Source organism: Panicum virgatum, chromosome 4K (assembly GCF_016808335.1).
Source record: "Panicum virgatum strain AP13 chromosome 4K, P.virgatum_v5, whole genome shotgun sequence".
Classification (NCBI taxonomy): Eukaryota; Viridiplantae; Streptophyta; class Magnoliopsida; order Poales; family Poaceae; genus Panicum; species Panicum virgatum.
This window is the reverse complement of record NC_053139.1, coordinates 42,870,309-42,892,605: the sequence shown is the minus strand read 5'-3', so window position 1 is coordinate 42,892,605 and position 22,297 is coordinate 42,870,309. Positions and strand designations below refer to the sequence as shown.

General features: G+C 43.4%; 1 protein-coding gene and 1 long non-coding RNA gene across 6 annotated transcripts; both read right to left on the bottom strand.

Moving 5' to 3' along the window:
• Nucleotides 1–6,990: 6,990 nt before the first annotated feature.
• Nucleotides 6,991–7,754, bottom strand: LOC120704167. Its single transcript, XM_039988459.1, has one exon. The coding sequence runs from the start codon at nucleotides 7,537–7,539 to the stop codon at nucleotides 7,222–7,224; it is 318 nt and encodes a 105-aa protein (XP_039844393.1). The 5' UTR covers nucleotides 7,540–7,754; the 3' UTR covers nucleotides 6,991–7,221.
• A 4,311-nt stretch (nucleotides 7,755–12,065) lies between these two features.
• On the bottom strand, nucleotides 12,066–16,293 carry LOC120704165. Of its 5 annotated transcripts, none has more exons than XR_005687477.1 (4): nucleotides 14,807–16,293; nucleotides 14,308–14,417; nucleotides 13,672–13,733; nucleotides 12,066–13,237 (listed from the first exon to the last, which is right to left on the bottom strand). It is a non-coding gene; the product is annotated as an uncharacterized LOC120704165 (long non-coding RNA). The 5 variants fall into 5 exon arrangements; XR_005687476.1 differs by having other exon boundaries at nucleotides 12,066–12,405; nucleotides 13,198–13,237; nucleotides 14,308–16,292; XR_005687478.1 differs by having other exon boundaries at nucleotides 13,672–13,751; nucleotides 14,308–16,292.
• Between the last annotated feature and the right edge of the window lie 6,004 nt (nucleotides 16,294–22,297).

The window sequence follows — 22,297 nt, the reverse complement described above, 5'->3', positions numbered from 1 at the left end:
CATTTGGCTGAGGTACGAGAGGCGCCGGAGCCGGCCGAGGCTCGCCGGGATGCTCCCGGAGATGCCCACTGTGTTCGGCTGGCAGGTGCTGGTGGCTAGTGTTGATTTTTTGTGCGAGAAAAGTATCGCTGGCTGGCTGATGCTGGTTTTGTGTGAGAGAGAAATACTGTTGGCTGAATACAGCGAAGATGAAGCGAACAGGGTGACCGTTGGTGGTGAGGTTGAGGGTCTCGTGTGGCAGTCCCGCCTAAATTAATCCGGCTTAAGTGCACTAACCATTACCGAAACGGCAACCAGGGTTAATACGCACATAAAACGGAGTAATCCGGCAGTGCTGTCGGGTAAAATCCCGATTAAACCACTTGAAACAGGATCGACAAAGCAGTCCAGAGAATGCAATATTCCACGGATTTTACAGTACAGAGTATGAAACTGAATTATTATTACAAACCAAGTTTGAATTTATAAACGTACAATAGAGTTCAAGTTTGACGAAAAACAAACGATAGTCTAGCGACGAAACCAGACGTCGTGATGAAACCTGTACATGACGTCAACCAGATCCTCAGATGTACCACCTGAAAAACAAAGGCACAAGCAAAACTGAGTATACTAATACTCAGCAAGACTTACCCGACTAAGGGTATACTTAGCCCATTATCTAGACTTGCAAGGATTTTGGCTTGAGGGGTTTGTTTTGTCGAAAAGCAGTAAAGAGTAGATCCTTAATTTCAGGTTTTAACTTCCAAATTCTAGTTCAATTAACCATTCTAGGTGAGCATCTATCCAATAGCATACATGGTGGAAAACAATTATCTTTCATCATCCAACCAGCCAAATTCATCATGGGGATTGACATCATGTGGCAAAAGGGTTAAGCAGTCCCAAACCATGAGAAGCAGACGATTCGAATTGAATTTGTTAACCTGGGCAGGCAGACCTAACGCACACGCATGGGGATCGACATCTCGCTTCGCCCACGTGACTTTTCCCTTCAATTCCCGCTTCACGGAACAGGCCCACTGCCCTCGACTACAAGAATCCACGCCCGGCGTGCGCCTTCTTGCACCCGCATATGGCCGCATGAGAACAACGTTCAAAGACGGTGGGAAGGTATATTCCGGCCTCGGTGCAATCCAGTACTTAAGCTTACCGATTACCATATTTCTCGGCATGTAGTTAGTACGTTCAAAAGCTTAACTACCACTACCACACACTGCGGCCTTATCCATTTTCACTAAACAGACGGGGTATCACAAGTACCACAACCCCGCCCATGAGCCTTATAGTTGCAACATGTAGTAAACATTCTACTCCTATAATTCTCGCGAGTGACAGGAAATCACTCGACTTCTACCGAACCATTAGCCTAGACATCTAGCGACCTACACATACTAGTGTTCAAGCATAGGTACCTAGGAATCATGCAGCTAAGGTTCCAAGCAACTCCTTTAAACTTAAATGCGCAAGTAGATAGAAATAATAAGTTGCAAAAATTTAAAATAGATAGGACATACTCCGGGGCTTGCCTGGAATTAACACTAGGTCAGTGTTAGTTAGGGGATAATCGCTCGGCGAGCATCTTCCTTCGGTCGTGCATATCGGGATCCATCCGTCCATCTTCTAGATGTGTCCATTATCCACCGTCTTCTGGTTTGGCTCCAACGTCACATTCTTCACGTGGTTCATCTATCGTATCTAAATGAAATGCAACAATGCATATGTATGAATGCAAAGTTCCGAGTTGCTTAGTGATTTAGGTGTTATTATTTTTTCTTTACGATAAAGTTACATTCCAGCTATAGTGAGTTTGGATGTGAAACTTCTTAATTAATATTTCCTGGGCAGTCATTTATAGAGTAGTAATTTAACACAATTTAGTTCATAAAAGAACGGGGTGGTTTTTTTCCAAATCCTACCAAGTCATGTAACACAAGTATTTCAACAAACACTAGTCAAACTAGGATAAATTGTACATGTTAAATCATGTAAGTAATGGTAATGAAATCTTAACGAAGTGTTGGTGATCTCATGATGAAACTACTGTAGATTTTTTAGACTTAAAGAAGCACTACACAAGGCATCAAAAGTAAATCAAGTTATAGTGACATAGACCAAGGTTAATTTATACAGACCATTCTACTAATATTCTGGGCTTCATAATTTGGAAAAGTGATTAGGTTCATAAGGAAAATCTCTAGTAAAAATATTATATTTTTCCAAACATTATAACTATTTTTTACTAATTAATGCAATTCTCCTTAATAAAAAATATTTGGTCTAGTTAGGCATAACTAAAAATTTTCCACAGTAACTAGACACTGGTATAGAGGATTTGTAAAAGTTTTAGCTCATGAAACATAGTAGGACAACTTGAAGGAATAAAACCATTTAACTTAGGCATAAATCAAGATTTAATTAAAACTAAATCCAAACATGAGAAATGACCATGAAATTTTTATAGTAACACTAGAATCACATATACATGCTACCATAAAAATGTCATAGCATGATATGGCTTCAAGCATTAGTTATTAAAAAGATAAAAAAAACTAGTCTTTATTCACTATTAAACATAAATCTATTTTTGTTCAAAAATTTCTAATTAAAACATGTCATATTATGGTTCCAGATTGTAGATATTTGGATAAATATTCCAAAAAGTCTTCATTTGCTATTTTATTATTTTCTATGATTTTTAATTGAATTACAAACTCACTGTAAAAATTTGAAAACAAATCTAAATATTGCAGATGGGTCCCTAGAATTTGCAGAAAACCCCCTAGAAAGATTTGGGGCCTCGCATATATGCCCTTGGCCGGATTTGAAAACAGGGGAGGGGATAGGGAGGGCGGCGCCGCCGTTTCCCGGCGAGGGAGCTCGCCGGCGGCGGGGGCCCCGGGGTGGAGGAGGATGTCGGCGTCGAGAGCTACCTCTAGGTGTCCTCGGTGGGGCCTGGGGTGGTCGGAGGCAACTCGTCGGCGTGACAGTGGCGGCGGTGGTGGTGTGGCTCGGCGGTGGCGGCGCTCCAGCGTGGGTGGAGCGGCAGGATTGAGCTGGGAAGGTTCGGTGGACGGTAAGGAAGCTCGCAGGAAGGTCTATTTGAGCAGTGGAGGGGCGGACGGAGGAGTTCACCATGAAGGCCACGGGCGGCGGCGCTAATGGCGGCCGGCGGCGCAGCTGCGGTGAGGGGAGGGGCCAAAGGTCGGGCTGGTGAGCTTCACTAAGGGATGGGGATCCCATTCCCGGGGGTCGGCTGGGGCAGATGAAGGCCGGAGGGTGGCGCTCCGCGGTGAGCTAGGGCGGCAGCGGCCATGGCTTGCGGCGGCGCCCCTGGGCGCAGGGAGGGAGCGAGGAGGGGGAGAAACGAAATCGGAGTTCGCTTTCGATCGGATAGGGAAGGCTTGAGCGGCGGCGAGATGCTAGACAAGGCGACGCGTGTGGCACTAACGTCGAGAGCGACGACGGCGAGGCGACGGCGTTCGACAGCGTGTCGCGCGGAGGGGCGACGGGGGCACGTGGCGAGCGCGGAAGGGGCCAGGGAATGCTGTCACGGCAAGAAACAGAGAGGGAGGAGAGAGGGAGATGGAGGTGATGGCAGATTTGTAAATAACTCAAAGTTCCAAAATTCAGTTTCTAAATTCAGTTTTTCTCCTTGCTCCCGAGGTCAAACGAAAAACTTTTGAATACGAAAGTTGTTCAAAACTTCAAATACTACAACTTTCGTTTTAGGCACTTTTTCATTTGAAGCCTACATTAAAAGTTAATTTTAAACTCTTACAAATTCGAAATATGGCCCTTTTCACCATTTAAATTTTTCTCAAGTTTTTGCGTGGCAACTTGAAAAATCACGAACATGAAAGTTGTTCATCATTTAAAACTCTATAAATTTAGTTTTAGGCAAAAGTTCATTTGAGCAATGTTATAGAAATTATTTTCAAGGAATGTTTATTTAAAATTTGAAACAAAATAGTTTAAATCTTTAAAAACCTTGATTCAATTGACTCGTCATTTCATGTGTAAAATTTCATTTTCTCACTTTGACCTCAACTAGACTTTGGTTTTAGCTAATTAAATACCTGGGCTGTCACATCTCGAGAGGTTGCCGACGGTCGGGGAGAAAATCCGACGACGCACCGCCGGCCGCCAATTCTATATATTTTTTGGAAGTTTTTTTACCCATCTTTCAGTATTTGAGATTTGTGTAACCAATCTCACTCATCTATCCCCTTCACTCAACCCTAACCCTCCTTCTCCTTCTCCTTCCTTCCCTGTGCGCCGCCGCCGCCGCACCCCAGCGCTGCTGCCGCACGCCGACTCCGTGCCGCGGGCTCCCTTCGCCGTCGCCTCCCGCCGTGTTCGCGGGGGCTTCGCGCCGCGCGCCTCCTGCACCGCCACCTGCGACCTACGCTGCGCGCGTCTTGCGCCACCGGGCGCGCCGTCGCCACCGTAGCTCCGCCCTGCGCGTGCCGTCGCCGCCGTGGTTCCACCCTGCACGCGCGCCGCGTCCCCTGCACTGGCCGGAGCTGCCGCCGGCCCCGAAGAAGGTGACTTTTTTGAGATTCAACATTTCAATATATTGGTTCAACATTTTTCAAATATTGGTTCAATATTTATAAAATGCTGGTTCAACATTTTCAGAATATTGGTTCAATATTTTTGAAACATGGTTCAATATTTTTCAAAAAATAGATCATTAATTGGGTTTTAATGGATTTTATAGATGAATTGGTTAATCACCTTCCACAATATATATAGGAGTCCCCGCCGCCGGCTGCACGAGCAGGAGCACCACCACTAGCCCCTAATACTAGGCTCCTCCATATTCAGCCAATAGCCCATTTATTGCTTGCTTGGTTAAAAAAAAAAGGACACGTCCCATTGGAGCCAGAAAGCCCATATAAGTAGTGACCACGTTACTAGGTCCGGCCATTGAACAAATGAGAGGTTTTGGGCCTTGGGAGCTCTGAACTTCTAATAATTGATGAAAAATCCAAACATCCGTTAAAAAAGGATGAAGGAAAATAGAAGAATTTCTCCCACAAATTCACCCTTCTGTTCGTTAATTCTTATTTCCCGGGTCCATTTTTTTGTCTGGTAAAGTAGCCTAATTATGCGCACTGTGATACTTCAGTAGCGTGGGGGTGTAAAATGTGTACAAGGAAATCTTTGCTGCGACTCTGCATTTGTATGAATTATGATATGCGCGCCGATTTGCAAAACTTGTGGTGTGCCCAAACCATAACCGAAAACGCCACACGTTTTCCTCGCAAAAAAAGAAAAGAAAAGAAAAGAAATAAAATGCCACACGTTGGAACTCAAATACTATACTACGTACTCGAAAACGCCACACCTGATCCAATCAAAAAAAACGCCACACCTGATCCAATCAAAAAAAACGCCACACCTGATCAAACCCGCAAGAAAAAAAAATTTGGGGCCAGCATTGTAGCTGCCGCTCCGGTGAAGTGAATCAATGCGGCCACAGCCATTTTTTTTTTCTTTTTTAAAATCACCCAGGAGTATCGGGAGTAGTCTCGAAACACGCCATACTGAAACACTCACACCACACGCACGTGCACACACACCCCCACACATGCCCTCAACATTCGTTGGGAAAATCTAGCGTCGAGCAGAGCTCGAACGCAGGACCCACGGCCTCCGCACCTGGAGTGCGCGCCAACCGTGCGTAGCTCGGTCCCCCGCCACGGCCAATTTTAACTCATTGCCTGCTGCGCCTCGCCGTGGCCCTGGCCGCCGCCGATCGGCGGTGCCCACCATCGCGTGCTCGTGGCGCACCCACGACGGCAGCAGTCTGCTTCGATGCGAATAATCAGTGGCGCGCAGCGGTGGTGTCCGTGACTTGCAGCGGCCAATAATTGTACTGGCGCCAACCACTTCTCACTGGGTGCAATCAAACCTTGCTATTGCTAATGCCAGCCTCGCAGCTTCCGTCATGCCGCTGCCGCACATTATCTTGTTCTGCACTATAGCACTCCGTACTGTGCCAGGGGTCCCTAGCACACCAATACCTACGAGCAAATCTTGCATGCATAGAATATTAAATAAAATTTATTTACAAAACTTTTTTACATAGTTATATATAGGTCTAACTTTGCGCGACGAATTTAATAATCCTAATTAATTCATAATTGACTACAGTAATACTACAGTAACAATCCTCTAATTATACGGTCAAATACCTCGTTAGATTCGTCTCGCGAAGTAGCGCAGGAGTTGTGGAATTACTCCCTCCGTCCTGAAATGTATATCATTCTAGAGTTTTTAGGTCAAATTATGGTTATGTAGAAAAGACTCTCCTACCCCTAATTATTAAGCATTGAGAATGTACTAATTAAACTACTATGTATTTTTCTTTTGCACCTCCCCCACATGTACCTCCCCTATATGGTTGCATGCACATTTTTCTATTGGGAAAGACCCGAAAATGATACACAATTAAAATATTTGTGTTTACTCTCAACCTAAAATAACATATATTTGAGAATAAATTTCAAATTTTAGTATGACATATATTTCAAGACGGAGGAAGTAGTTTTGTAAACTAACTTTATTTAATAACTCTAATTAATGGTTAAAGTTCACTACGGTACCCTATGCTATAAAACCAAAGAGGACCGGCTAGAGGATCTGGAAAAGGGCCAAGGATCAGCCCATGGACCACGCCGCGCTGGTAAAATGTTCTTGTTCTCCGTGAAGTTTCTCGCGCAGAGAAGCCCAATTTTTTTTTAAAGAATAAGCCCAAATTTGTTCTGGAAGACAATTGGGAATAAGATCTCAAGAAACTAGGCTGAGGAAAAAAAAGTTTTAGATGAACCATTAAGGCATCTCGTTCAGTTTCACTGTGATCTTCAGAACATTTCCTCTTGGCTGATTCCTCCTCTGACTCCCCTCCCCTCCTCTTGGCTGATTCCTCCTCTGACCCACCCCCCCAAAAAAAAAAAACCGAAAGTGAAAAGGAGGCAAGGATGCCTGCCGGGGAAACTCTTTTACAGCCACCACCACATCTCAATCTCGTATAAACACATCCACCCGTTACTACACATGCCGTACAAGAACCACTGCACCTAAACGAACTGAACTCTAGCTACGAGCTAACGCCAATGGCAGGCTAATGAGCTAGCAGTACTCGCGGCTCCAGCCACCAAGCCGGCCGCGTCCATCGGGCTGGCGCCTCGACCTGGCCTCGCCGGCATGTTCCTACTGCGGCCGCCGCGCGGGGGCCGCGGCGAGCACGAACCGGGAGGCGAAGGAGTAGTAGCCCTCGCTGCCGTCCAGCGCCGTGCCCAGGTCGAAGTTGCGCGCGTAGCTGAGCGGGTCGTACTGGTGGCACCGCGCGGACGACGACGCGGCGTGGCCGTGGGCGTGGCGCGCCCCCGCCGTGCACACCAGCATCCGGCTCTGCCGCCGCAGCTTCCGCACCAGCCGCCCCAGCGCCAGCCCGCACCCGCGCCCGCCGCGGCACCCCGACGACGACGGGCCGCCCGGAGCGGCGGCGCGGCCGGCGGCGTCTGCCATCACGATCTCTCCTGGTCCTGGCTCCCGCCGAATGGATCTCTGTGCCTCCGAGAGCTGCTGGCTGGGGAAGCAGCGGTGGTCTTGGTGAAATGGAATGGAGTGAGTGGTGGCGGCGTGGCCGTGGCCAGCCGTGTGATTTATAGGGAGCTGAGCTGAGCTGCAGCTGAGCTCTGTGGACTTGTGGAGTCGGGGACTGGGGATGGTGCGGTGCGAAACGGGGAGCGGTGGGCAGCGCGGTTTCCCGTTTCTGCCATGTGGTCCGTGGATAAAAATACAGTACGGCGAGTTGGGAGCAGTGGAGTGGGTGTGGCGTTTTCTATTCTTTTTGGGCAGGATAATGCACTATAAAGCTTGGGGTGAAAATGGTTCGAGCTACACGGCCTTTGCCTACAAAGGGGGATGAACGAACGGACTCATGATTAGGGCCGGGAGCAGCTCACTAGCTCGCCGGCAGGATGAGCTCCAGGAATCAAGGAAGCTTGCGAGCTACTCCTGCTCTTCTGCTTGATGAGAAAGAAAATATTATCGTGTGCAGAGCAGGAATCAAGCATGCCTTTTTTTTTTGTTGGTTTAGTTGTGTGTCACCTGGCAGCTGGCGGATCGGGCGGCGTGAGACGCGGCGAGCCTCCCGACGAGCACAGCCGGCCGGCAACGAGGTTTTCGGAGTACCGAGGGCGGGGAGGGGGAGGTAACCTCGGCAGCCGCTCCGCCAGGGGCGGTGCACGCCCGCCGCCCGCCTCGGAGCGAGCCGAGGTGGACGCGCCGGCGCGCCCGTGTGTCCGCGGGCCGCTGCGTCCGAAATGGCAGCAGGGATTGCTGCGACCCGGTCACGACGTGCCGGGCGCGGCGGCGCAACCCATGGCCGCGGAGCGCAAGTACATCGATCCTGTGCCGCCGTCCACCGCAGCGCCCAACGCCGCCGCAGTGAAAGCGGCGGCGTGGTGACGCGCAAGTTACCACCAAGTCCTCTCCTCCAGACTCTCAAATGTCAAGTCAACAGTTGCCTTACAGTTTTACAAAACAGACTGTGTTTAGTTGTGAAAAGGATGCGAAAAGTGTTTGCGAAAAGCATTGTAGCATTTTTTGTTTATATGTAGTAAATATTATCCTATCATAGGCTAACTAGGCTCAAAAGATTCGTCTCGCAACGTACATCAAAACTATGCAATTAGTTTTTTATTTACTTACATTTAGTACTCCATGCATGAGTCATTTGCTATATTTAATGTTTCGATGTGATTTCGATGTGATGGAAAGTTTGGAGGAGTTGAGGGGAACTAAACACGGCCCAAATGAGCTACAGAGCTAGCTACTGTGTCAGCTGATGGCGTCCCTCGTCGCTTGTGTCGTAGCCGGGCACAAGTCCATGTGCCTTTTGTGCTGAGGTTCGACAATATTCTTTTCATTTTAGCCTATTTGTTCCTCTCGAAAAAAGTTATCTTCCTCTCCTCCCACACACAAAAAAAAATACTACTAGTATTCGATTTGGTGACCCCACATAGAATGAAAACGTTAGGAGAGCCTACAACGGTCGGAAACACAGCATAGGGAGAGATGCTTTGCATCACTTTAGCTTGTCGATCTTCTGCTGGTTGTGTTTCTTTCAGGCAACCGCCAAAAAACATGGAGGATCAAGCAAGAGGAGCACGCTCTCAGCTGATAAATCCGACCTCGCATAATTCGAGTGTATTCACGGGTGTTTTAGAAATTGTACTAGACATTGCATTATTGTACATAAGATTTTCCGTGCGTATTTTTGTAATGACCGTGGACGAGGGTTCCTGTTCTTTTTAAGTTTTTTCTAGGATGCACATGACTAACCTAGGGGTGTCAATGGGTGACCCTTAGGGACATCTTCAACCCTCTTTAATTTAAAATTTTGTACTACTTCTCCAAAATAATATTCTATTTCCGAAAATTAGCACAGCAGCTGGGACCGGCCGTGCCATTTTTGGGCGGGCCGCGGCACGATCATTTGGCACAACCCAAAGCACGGTACGGCACGAAATATTTTGTGCCGTGCCGGCACGACACGAACACGTGGGCCGTGCCGTGCCTAGAATTTCAGCACGACGGGCTATATGGCACGACCCGCATTTTGGGCCGTGCTTGGGCCGGCACGGCACGAAAACAGCCCATCGGCCATTACGTAGCCCCTTGTTCTATTATGACAGTTAATCTTCCTTTCTAATTAACAATAATCATGAAAGAAAATATTATTCATTCAAGAAAATCATGTAATTTTCATACCATGGATAGTTTGTGCTTTCTAATTGCAATAATAATATTTATATATCGATGCATATCAATCCAATTGTAAGTATCCGGAGGGCCGTGCTTGGGCCGGCACGGCACGAAGGCGTGCCGGCGTGCCATAGGCCGTGCTTGGACTTGATAATAGACTTGTCGTGCCAGCACGGCACGGCACGATGTGCCGATCGTGACTAAAAATCTAAATCCGACACGGCACGAGGCACGAGAGGCCCGGGCCGGCACGGCACGGCCCAAGTCCCAGCCCTGTAGCTACGAGCGTCGTGGACGGGACTTCGGGTGGAATTGTGGATGAGATCAGATCACTTGTCGTTGGTTGTAACCGGTAAGGCTTCTGAAAAGAAAGCTCTTATCGACCATGGCTGAAGAAGTTCAGCTTCAGCAAGTCTCTGTGAAAAAGCAAGAGGAGGTTGCAAAGAAAGGCGAGCAGCAGTTTGCTCACTGCCGCACCACATGGATGCGGACAAGGCGCATGTGAGATGTACCAAGGAGCCAAAAGCTTAAATGGGCACACAAAAAAAAAAACTCGTAGACGCCTACGAGATTAGAGAATCAAACACCACCATCCTACGGCCACGAGGGAGAAAGTAGAGTACTCGAGAAAGTATTGCTCAAAGGGAAAGAAGGCTGCATCATCAGTAAATTGGTCAGGAAAGCACATCAATGGTACGCTGGTGAGTCTGTCAAATCAGCAGATACAACATACTCTACTACTAAATCGGTCTGTCATTTTGCTATCTTGATCTATTGCAGGCTACGCATGTGGTGTAGCCAGTGTGCTTTACTGCCTTTGAGTTCCTTGCAATTGGAGGGTCAGTGGCCCTCATACCACTCATGCATGTGATGCCCAATGCTCTCACTAGTCACTGAGGTTAGCTTCACAAAGCACAAAAGTGTCAGCACTAGCCGGTGGTAATCTGGGTCGTTGTTGTACTTACGCGAGTAGAATATCTAGGACGTGTTTGCTTCACACTATTCTATTCCATTCTATGAGAGAATCTTTTATGCATGAAGTAGTAAATGAAGTCAATTTGCAAAAAAAAATTTAGGGATGGGTGTAACTTTCCGCGACGAATCTAATGACGGTAATCAATCGATAATTAGCTACAGTGATGCTACAGTACTATTCACTAATCACGCGGTCAAAAATCTCATTAGATTCTTCAGGATCACTAGCGCGGGGGTTCTGAAATTAGTTTTGTAAACTGACTTTGTTTGATACCGTAATTAATTATCAAAATATCACTATTTATTAGCACAGTACAAACCAAACAAGACGCTACATGTTCTTGTCGTCAAGAGGTGTAGAAGTGATTCATCAGCGCGTCCTGATCAGCGTCTCAAACTGCGACGCACTGACGCGGAGATGCTCTCCTACTGCTATGTTAGGTTTTTTTTACTGTCGCATCAGGTCAAACAGCTGGCTACCCTTTTGGACTTGTATCAGCAGCTTTGTCAGTTACGTATTTGGCTTTGAAGTTTGAACTCATTGGAAGCCATAGCTGTGCTCGGAATCGTATTCTGTCTTTCAGAGCCTCGGCTCACCGCATTCTGTTTTTCTTTTTTCGCGAGATGGAGTTGAACTGAAAGCTCTCGCGAAAAGTTCAGACAGTCAGATATCGGGTCGTTGCTTCTGCAAACAAAGCACCGGGCGGGCCACCGCCCACCGGCACAGCGCTGCCGGCAGGCCGCAGAAGAGTAACAGCTATGGGCTTCCGTGAATTTGGCGTGGTGCTTTGCTGGGCCCATATTATGTGGCCCTGCCGCCCACTTTTGGGCCTCCAAGCCCATACTGTTTTGGTGCCTTCTTTTCTTCTATCTCGAGCCCAGAAGAGCGCGGAGGGGCATCTAGCCAAATTTGCATCAAGAGACGGGCCCGCAGCAACGCGCGTACAGGTCATTCGGCGGATGCGCTGGTTTACGTCCTCGATCTCCGTAGTCGCTCAGGCTCATTGCACAGGTTTGAGGTTTCAGACTTTCAGTCTTCCTCGCGACGCCGCCATACAGTTCTGTTGCAGTTCTAATGATTTTTTAAACGATAATCATATTATTTTTTTGAGCAGTAAGCAATTTTTGTTAGGACTCGGCCGTAATTTAGGCCGGCCGTAATTTAGGCCGGCCGTACGGCCTTTCTATTTTTAGAAAAAGACAAAACACGTAGAGCCATCTTTCCTGTTTTGGTAAAAAAGCTTGCAGTTTAGAAATAAAAAGCTAGCACCACCCTTCAAAGCTAATATTCTCACCAAGAACTACACTTGTACCACCAATCCTCCTAATTTCCTTGCTTCTGGATGCTTCAACAAGTACAATAAAAAAGTAATTTTTGGGATCTCATAAGCAAAGGTTTGAAAACCGGTAAGCAAATCAGAATATATACAAAGGCATTTTTGCCTATCTAAATTCTAGACATTATTAAAATTGCAAAACTACCAGCATACATGCTGTGATTGCCTCAAGTGTAGTGCTGATCAAACAGAATATTGGAGCTACTACAACTACTACCAAGCTGTGCATGAATCAAATTGGGATTGAGCTGCAACTAAATTTCTTACCGATGACGATCTTACGAACTCTCAAGCCACCGCGAACACCAAGCTGTGAGGGAAAAAACTGTGTTTTGCTATGGATAGAATGTTGAAAACTCAATAAGGGATATAACGAAAAATACAATAGTACAAGCCTTACAGCCTAAGAGCATGTTATAGTGATGATTCACTATGGAAAACTTGCATGCATAAAAATTATCGGTTTCAGATCCTAAACACTGTTTTGTGTGACCAAAAAGAGAATTGGAAACATGAAAAGAATAGAGTGCAGTTAGTATTAGGAGTAAACATCAGCAAGGCACCCTGGCAATAGAGATTGTTAGTTCTATATAAATGATTATAAGTTCTACCAAAATGCTAGTTGATTTAGCATAAGTTGCATACAATGCTTATGTACTAATCGATAGAAAGCCGAAACATTTCTAAATTGCTTCATGTGAATATTTTAAATGCTAGTCGGATAGTATTAAAATGCCTATTGAAATTTATTAAAATGCTAATAATGAATATACATGCAACCAGTTTCAGGACTGCAAAGATAAAAACTATCTTCCATTCAGAAATGCAGAAATGAACATATCACGTGGCTTCTTCATATCATAAAATGAAACATCCTCGACCACAAGATATGCTCCTGATACAACTATCAGGACCACCTCCTGATCTTACAGTTAGGATCTCAATGATATGATGTAGACTACACTGATCAACTAGATCAACTACCCCAATGCAGGACTAAAACACAATTATATGATGCCTAGTCAAGCTACAAGAAATCTAGCAACTAGGTATACTGTTCTTTATACTGAAATGAAAAAGGAATGTGATCTGCTTGACAAACCTTTCTGCAATTTCTTAACAGGAGGAGGCAGCCCTTCCCGCTAGCAGCAAAAACAAAATTAATAAAAAAACAAGTATGTGGTTCTACATACACAAAAAATATCCTACCAATTAATAAAGCAACTATAACATCTCTGTTAAAGCACTAGCACGCCCCACAGCCCGCGAACGAAAAAAGAAACTTATTAGGCTAATATTAGTCTTGCACCACCACCCACCCACACATGAATATACAGTATTCTGTAAAAAATAGAAAAAACACTATCTGAAATGTTTTCTTCATCAGTAAGCTGCCTTTTGCTTGTGCTATAAAAGGACTAACACACTGTCAAAAGCTAAAATTCTGTAGAAGCTACCATTTGATATGCAAAGTGCTATTCCCCAGATAAAAGCTACCCACCACTAGCAAGAGCCACTAGGTATACCATATCATATACTGGACTGAAAAAAGGGTTGGGAGGTCTGCTTGACTCACCTTCAAGCTAGCAGCAAAAGAGTATGTCCTTTCCAGGGCCTCAAATTCACAACCAGCAAATGCTGAAACATACAAAAACACTAAGGTGGATTGGAAGGGGGTAAAAATCTGAAGTAAATGCAGTAAAATGTTTGAAAAACAACTGATCTGCCTGTTGAATAGTACATTATTGCCTGATGATTCACATTTAGTTGCTTTTGATACATGAAAAAATTCTCTCATGTTACTGCTGTCTAATTAGATTTGACTGCTGTCTAATTAGATTTGTGACTTGTTGCATGGTTGTGCAGCGAATACAGAACATAAAAAATGGATTTAAACAAGCTGCCACCAGAACTTGATTATGATTTCCTAAATAAGTTAGATGCAAATCCACCCTATTGCACTCAGACAGTAGTTGGAAAGGGAGAAGTACATGATATTGAGCACATTCCAAATCAAGAGCTAGCTACAGTTTTCAATGATGTAGATTCTGTTCGCAAATAATTTAGCTACTGTTGGTAACAATCTAGCTGACTTAATGAGATTGTCTAATGACTTAATGAGATGCATGAATTTGGCTCACCTAAAAAGAATTATTGCCTAACTAAGAACCACATAATAGTATTGTAGTAAAAAAGTGGAGAAAAAACATACTACATTGGATGATATCGCATCATGACTTGTTGTGCTTCTGTGCTCTTGGCATAGTAATTGGTGCTAGCAAATGAAAAGGTTAGTGATGGTGGGGGAGCCAATGTAACCTTCTGCAGAAAAAATACCAATTGTAACTCATACTATTGCCTATCTAGAATAATATTATTGCCTACTCTCTACCTATATTATTGCCAAAGTAAAGAACCAGATATGCTTATATCATAAAAAATATAGGATCTAGCACAAATGTTAAATATGTGTGCTTGTTGTAGATAAGAATCATATAATGATGGAGATCACACTTTATTATATCAAGTTCTGCTATTGACTAAGAATAGCACAAAACACTAGAATCTCATTTGCTAAACTAGGAAATGTAAATTATTGCTTATCGAAAGCTACAAAAATGCTATAAGGAATAATTATAATTGCTAGTGAAAATAAAGTAACATCCTGTTTTGAACATACAAAATGAAATATCATTGTTTGCAGCACATACCACATTGGATGATGGAGCACATCCATGCTGCCACTTCTGTCCGAGATGCATTGTATCAAATCTCTAAAAAAACTAAAGTGAAAATTACCACCCAGATAAATTAACTAAGACACATTGGTCTAAAGTTTCTAATAAACCAGGTGAGTTAATCAGTGCTAAAGAATGCCTATTGCCATGCATATAAATATGGGCTATTCGATGAACAGTCTCTGCATAATAAGTTGAACAAAAGGATACTGCATGTAAATATTTTGGTGGCCTCAACCCATCGGCAACTCATCAGGGGCGACGGAGGAGGGGGCACGTGGCTCCAGTACTAAGGATATCAGGAGATAATAGGATCAAAATAATCCTTGTGACTGAAAATGGGAAAGATAACCTAATTTATATGCAGATGTTGCTCATGACACAATGTTTGGCAGAATCATCTAAATAAAACAATCAACAAATTTCAATGTGTTCACAAAATTAGTGCCTTAATAGCATGGAAAATCAACATTAAGCAAGTAGATCAAAATTCAAACTAATACAACATTTAGAGAAACAACACGAGCAGAATACAGAAACAATGCTACTAGCCCCCCCCCCCCCCCCCCCCAATAGCTACAAATCGAACGGAATCAAAACCTAGGTGACTAGTGTATAGGACCAACCAAGCACCTAACCATGAGAATTAGACACACAATCTAGGCATCTACACCAGAAACCCATAATTGAATAGAATGCGTCAAAAAATAGAGCTAGCCACGGACGCAAATTCAATGACCCGATGCGAATTCAATGACCCGCACGCATGCGTGTGCCTAGGAACCCGAAGGGGAAGGAGAAGACGATCTAGAAACTCACATCCATACCTTGTGTGTGAACTAGCAGAGCTAGGGTTTGGGGTGGCTGACCTGAAGCGACGCAATGGTGTGACACAACTTATCTTCGCCACCAGATCTGGGCTCCCGGGAGCGAGAGGAGCAGCGGCACACGAAGGAGATGAAGGCTACGAGGCAGCGGCGTAGGTTGTGCTTGGAACGAGAAGCGCCGACGGCAAAATCCGCCTCCGACCCCCTCGACCTCGAGCCCTCCTTGCCTCCGTTTTGGCTTGTTGAGGAAGATCCGGAGATGAGGACACGCTCCTCCGCATTCGCTGCCGCAGGGGCTCCACCGCGCTCGCCAAAACAGGGAGCACCGCGCTTTCAATCGCTCGCATGCTACCTGGGACGAGATCCTCCATATGGAGCTCTTCCTGTCGTCTCGATCCGCTGCCGCAAGCCTCAATCCGCCTCAATCGCTCACGATGGGTCGTCGTCGGGGTGGAGACGTGGAGCCAAGCCGCTTCCCCGCGGCACTGCTCTGGATCAGGAAGAGAGAGGAGCGGAAGGGGGAAAAATGGGGAACGGAAATGGAGCAGCGCAAAGTAATAGGATGCGAAAGTGGGAGTGGGGAGGCCGAAACCGTACAGATGATTCCTAGGTGGAGCCGGCCGTTCCGAATAGCAAAAATACGGCCGGTTGCCATTAAGTCATTACCTTTTTGTTATGGGCAGCAGAAGACCCTGTTCATTGTGTCTCGCCGATCCGTGTTACTAGTTTCTTTCACGCGCTGGCAACGCTAGTGTTGATCCTCTCATGTGGTGTGGCGTTTCCAGGGATTTTTTCTAAGTCTCAGTCATCTTACTGTTTTAGAATATCAAATAAAATATATTTATAATTTTTTTTTGACAGCCGAGTGCTAATTCGCGAGACGAATATAATGAACTTAATTAATCTATTATATTATTAAAGGAGTGTTAAAAGAAGCCACCACGTTCGCCGAGAGGGTCTAGAAATTCCCACGTTAATCTAAAAAAGAGAAAGATTTGCACCGTTGGATTTTATGAAAATCTAATGGTTCAATATAACTCAAGAGTCCATATTAAATACGATTAAAAAATAGCTATTTTCGGATTTAAAATATTAAGAAAAAATAGGACATGACAAAGAGTTCTCGCCGAATTTGATTAGTAAATAGCTTAATTCGAAATTTAAAAATAAGGAAATTAGGACTTAACCAAAGATACTAAATAGGCAAATTTGAAATTATAAAATTATAAAAATTAGCATTAGCACTCGATAAAAAATGATATTAGCCGAATAGCTAAATTAAATATTTAAAATATAAAAAATTGGCATCGAATATGACTAATAAATAGATAAATGCAAGAACTAGAATACAAAAAATTATTGTTGATGTGTATAGTTATTAAGAAGCATATTAAGAAGGAAAATAGCTAAATAAATAGTATAGGTCAAATGCAATAATAAATACCCAAATTTGAGTTTCATGTCAAATAAAGTTAATAAATACTCCAATTTAATGGAGATCTACACAGTATTTGTGTATAGGATTTACACCATTCGGTTTAATGAAGATCTAGCCATCTAAATTGGCAGAGTCCATGTCTAATTTAGTGAAGATGCAATATTCTAAACTACCCAAAAGTGTTTGTATCCAACTAAAGTTAAATATAGAGGTTGCATGACATAAAAACTCATGTTACCATCTATGTCTCGCATTAACCCTCTTTAAAGATGCAAAAAAAATGACAGCAACATAAGCGTGACAGCGCGACCATAGTTGTATTGTGTCTGTACTATAGAAAGAGATAATTGCTTTCAAAAATCTTCGGAATGCCCTGCACTACGGCGCCACCATAGTCTTAGCCCTAGATTTCAAATCACAACTTTTCGAGTCTCAAGAACGCTCTGCAGTACATACAGATGCATGAAGCACACTGGATTCTACTCAAAATCATTGCCGAACTCAATCAATCCATTTCTTCTAGAGCAACCAAACATCAAGATAGGGATGAAAAAAATAATGACAATACGTAGAGTTTCAGATATTGCAATCTATTGCAAGACCATCGGCACCTTTATGATTGTCAGTGTGGGCCAATGAATACGCATGCCAATCAATGTGAGAGAAATATCCACCGAAGAATCAATGCTTTCTCCAAACAAGGATTATCATCATAAATGTTGCATATTCCTGAAGAACTTTAGTTATACAAACTAATCTGATGGTGGTCAACGAAAATTCATGATTATGTGGGCATACAAATAGTTCCATACAAGTAATAATCGCTGGGATAAATAGTAAAGCATTGGGAAAAATCAGAGACTTAGTCGTGTGAGGAATCAAATAGCATAAATAATTCTTAACTTTGTTATCCCTGTCTAATATTCTATAAATACATGAAAAAACACTAGGCATGGAACACAAATGTGATTTATACCTCTAAAAAAGTATAGAGAAAGAGAATAGAAAAGGATAAAGAAGCAACAACGTTGAATGGGTAAGGAAACTAGAAAAAGGAGAATAGAAAAGGCAGGCAAGCATAAATGTTGCATATTGCTGAACACCTTCAGTTATACAAACTAATCTGATGGTGGTCAACAAAGATTCACGATTCTGTGGGCATATAAATACAGATATGTACAATATGCATCCGTATTCAAGGTGACCCAAAATTAAATTCAGTCCTCAAATTAAGATTTTGCAGGTTAAAGTACTAAAATATGCAACTATAATATATAACAAAGCAACATAAAAATAGAATCTGTTCCACTAAAAGATCCCAAAGTTAGATATATACCATCGTGATCCACATGTCATTGACTCATGTGAGCCCCACATGTCAGTGAGCTAAAATTTGATGATTGATATGAATTCCTATGCATAGAAAGTTGCAGATAGTATTCAACAAGACCAAACGAGAGATAAATAAATTACCAAATACATCTCTTCTGTCAATGTAATTTTTTTAAAAGAATTAAATAAAAAACTAGCTACCCGCGCTATTAGTTTGGGCCACCTTCTAGTTTATAATTTACTACAGCGATGCTACAACAACCATCCACTAATTATGAATTAATATACCTCATTAGATTCGTCTCGCGGTTTAGCCATAGGGTTCTGCAGTTAGTTTTATAATTAACTTTTATTTAATATTTCTAAATATTAAGATTCTCTTTGATGTGACATGGACTAAAGTTTAGCTCCTGGAACCACACAATCCTTAAGATTGCTCTCTAAACTCTAATGCATGGCTTGGCTACTGAGATGTGAATTCTTGTCTACATCTCGAGCACCTTGCACTCGCCAGAGCTCCGAGACATGACCGGGCATCAATATCTCCGGAAAGGTATTCCATTCCTGATGATGGAGACGATGGTATCCTTCCTCTATTCCCCATCCTAGCTCTCTCCGGTAGGGCAACGCCCGCAGCGGCGAGCCATGACACCTACCGGCGGCGTCGCGTCGCCTTCCTCATCACATCCCATTCCCGCCCGGCCATCAAGTGGCTCATTAGTGGAGGACCATGCCCGATCCCAAGATAACCCCAGGAATCGCCTCCAAATTTGCACTCCTTTCCTTGTGACATCCCTCACCTCACGAGAGTGAGGAGCACTGTTGCTAGCGTCCATGCGTTGGAGTTTTGTGCCAAGATGATTTCGTTAACAGACCTAACACGTTCATTCAATAGCATGGGTAACTTAGACATGAAAGAAGACATAGTAGAACTTCGACAATCGCGAGAGGTTTCAAATTTTGGGTCTCAATTCACACGCCTTTCGCTAGTAAAATCATGCACATGCCTGTGATGCCTAGATTTTTCCGTGGTGTGTTTTTTCTTAAAAAAAGATAATCACAGTAACGTTCCCCATTCTCGATTCCGCAAAATGGCACCACCACCGGAAACTAGAACCAGCGCCCCAGGGCTTTTTTTTAAGTTTATACGGTACAACTCACACATTTACAACGCACGCACACTCATACCCTTATGAATGAACATACACAGACTCTACATCTACGTACCTCTATGAGTATCTTTGAAGACTAAGCCGTCAAATTTTTGGTCCAATATTTTTTTAATTACAACACCATGCAGATGCACAAAGACGATAATTATATCCGCTTTTCAAAAGAAAAAGAAGCAACTATACCTGCACGCTATTGGTACACTTAGGCCCAGCTTAGAAGGGGAGGCAGGCAGGGCGATGGTCCGGGGCCCATGGATTCGGGGTACCCAAAATTTAGTATGCAGTAGGTAGTAATATTTGATCTAACTCGGAGTATTCGAGTAGACAGCTAGTCCCGCAACCAGTCACGCAGGTCTTTCGGACTTCCGCGTGAATTACATATATTATTAGAATTTCTATCTTCCTTTTAATTACAGTCTTAAATGAAAATAGTTGGCCTAAGAACCTTCAATGTGAGGCTTGAGCGAAGCTAAAAAAGGAGAAAGAGTATTGGGGGCATTACTTTACACACTGTGAAAGACGATGCTTATTTCATGCAATGCCAAAAAAATGTGGAGCAGGACAAGAACTTATGCTGGTGCCAATTCCATTAAAAATTATTTCATTGTCCTTATTAGCTCTCACAACTTGTCTCGGGTCTGGGAAGAGAGAAACTAAAAGCAATGCTATTTTATTTGATGTGAGTTCTAAGCATATTTGATAGCTTCGGTGACCATTCATATGTACACTGCAGCTCTGTAAAATCAATGTGTATTCACTCACTTCAAGACTTTTTTGTTTCAAGCATCACTGCAACGGTGTAGAGGGCCAAAGGGCTTGTTTGGTTCATAGGGACTAAATTTTAGTCTCTATCATATCAAAAAGAATCTTATTATTTAAGAGTATTTAATAAAAAATTAATTATAGAATATTTTTCATATATGGTGCTAATTCGCGAGACGAATCTAATGAGTCTAATTAATCTATGATTTGCAACAGTGATGCTACAGTAACCATCCACTAATTATGAATTAATATACCTCATTAGATTGGTCTCGCAGTTTGGCGCAAGAGTTCTGCAATTAGTTTTATAATCAGACTTTATTTAATAGTTCTAAATAACAAAAAAAATTAACGTGACAGAGACTAAAGTTTAGTCTTTGAATCCAAACACCACCTTAAGGGTACATAGTGTCTGGCTCGCGCCTGGGCCCTTGAAAACCATGAGTCTGACCCCGGTACACTAAGAATTAGGGGGGGGGGGGGGGAGTAGTTTTGGGCTTCTAGCTTCTCTAAGGCCAGAGCCCACTAGTGGAGCTGGTATAAATGCATCCAAAAAAGTTGTCAACATTTTTAAACTTGTGATCTAATTAAATTCCTAATAAATTTTTGAAAATGGTGTAATTAGATGTAGTTTCAAAACATCACAATTTTTTTCATTAGTTTTGCGCCCAAGCAGTGAATTGGTGACTGTTGAATATGACACGCTGGAAACGGGAGGAAAGCAACACGTGGCAAGCATGTCGCAATTCCATTTCCACAGTCGCGCGCTACTTATCTTCCTAGCAATCGATCAGACCAGCGCGGAGTACCTTCTCTTTCCTTTTTTTTATTTTATCCGGCGCGGAGCGCTCAGACGCTTTTCGTGGCGCACGATAAGGTAGAGACTAGCTAGTACATATGTGCAGACTCTGCAGAGTGATAGGCGTCGTGTTAATATTCTTTTTTTTTTGAAAGCACCAGAAGTACTGGGGAGTCATGTAAGATTTTTAGACGTCCACGTTGACCGGACTCAATGCAGACGAGGCTGCCCGAGTAGTCTCAGGACGCGCCATACTGAGGCACTCACATCACACGCACTCACACATGCCTCAGCACCCGTGGGAAAACCCGCGTTGAGCGACGCTCGAACATGGGTCGGCAGCCTCCACACCTGGAGTGCTAGCCACCCGAGCCAAGGCTAACACCTGGTCGTGTTAATATTCGTTTTTCTTTCTCTTTCTAAGTTGAGTTCTATTAAATCAAGTGTTATATTTTCTCTTTCAGTATTTTTGCGCTCTATTATGTTGTCTCCTGGGGAGTTTTTGTTTGATAATTGTTTCATCAAAGTTATGCTAAAAAATATTTCTCAGAAAGTTGGATAGTGAACTTAGATGTTGCGCAAGAAGTTTTGTAGATAATATTTCTCGAAAAGTTGGATAGTGAACTTATGCGTAAAAGTTGCACAAGAACTTATCATGGGAGTTGCGCTAATAAAATCTTCCGATAAAATTTTCTAAAAAAAAAGTTATGCACGAGTAAGTTGTATGTTGTGAAAACTTATGCTAAAAATATTGTGTAAAAATTTGATTAGGATATTCGTAAAATTTTCGTGTTTTCATAAAAATTGTGCTGAAAAGTATTCGCGATGAAGTTATTTGGAAATAAAATTTATACGTACAATTTATATGCATAAATTATAAATTTCCAAAACTAGAAAATTAGGGATGAGAAAAGTTTTCTAAAAAGGAAATGCAGGCTCTGTCGGAGATCGAGCGCTAGGGGGCTTGCTGGCGCGCGCTAATTAGCGTGCCCCCAAGCATGTCGGCCTTGATGTTTGATCACAAAACTACACACTCTGCTATAGTATCAGAAATGAACTGGTTGTTGAAGCGACGACTAGAATGTTTTTTTTCTCTCTCTTATCTTTTGGATCATATATGATAAGAGTTCCATA

Bases quoted from the DNA above. Each gene is read 5' to 3' on its own strand.
- LOC120704167 (XM_039988459.1), bottom strand. From the start codon at position 7,539: ATGGCAGACGCCGCCGGCCGCGCCGCCGCTCCGGGCGGCCCGTCGTCG.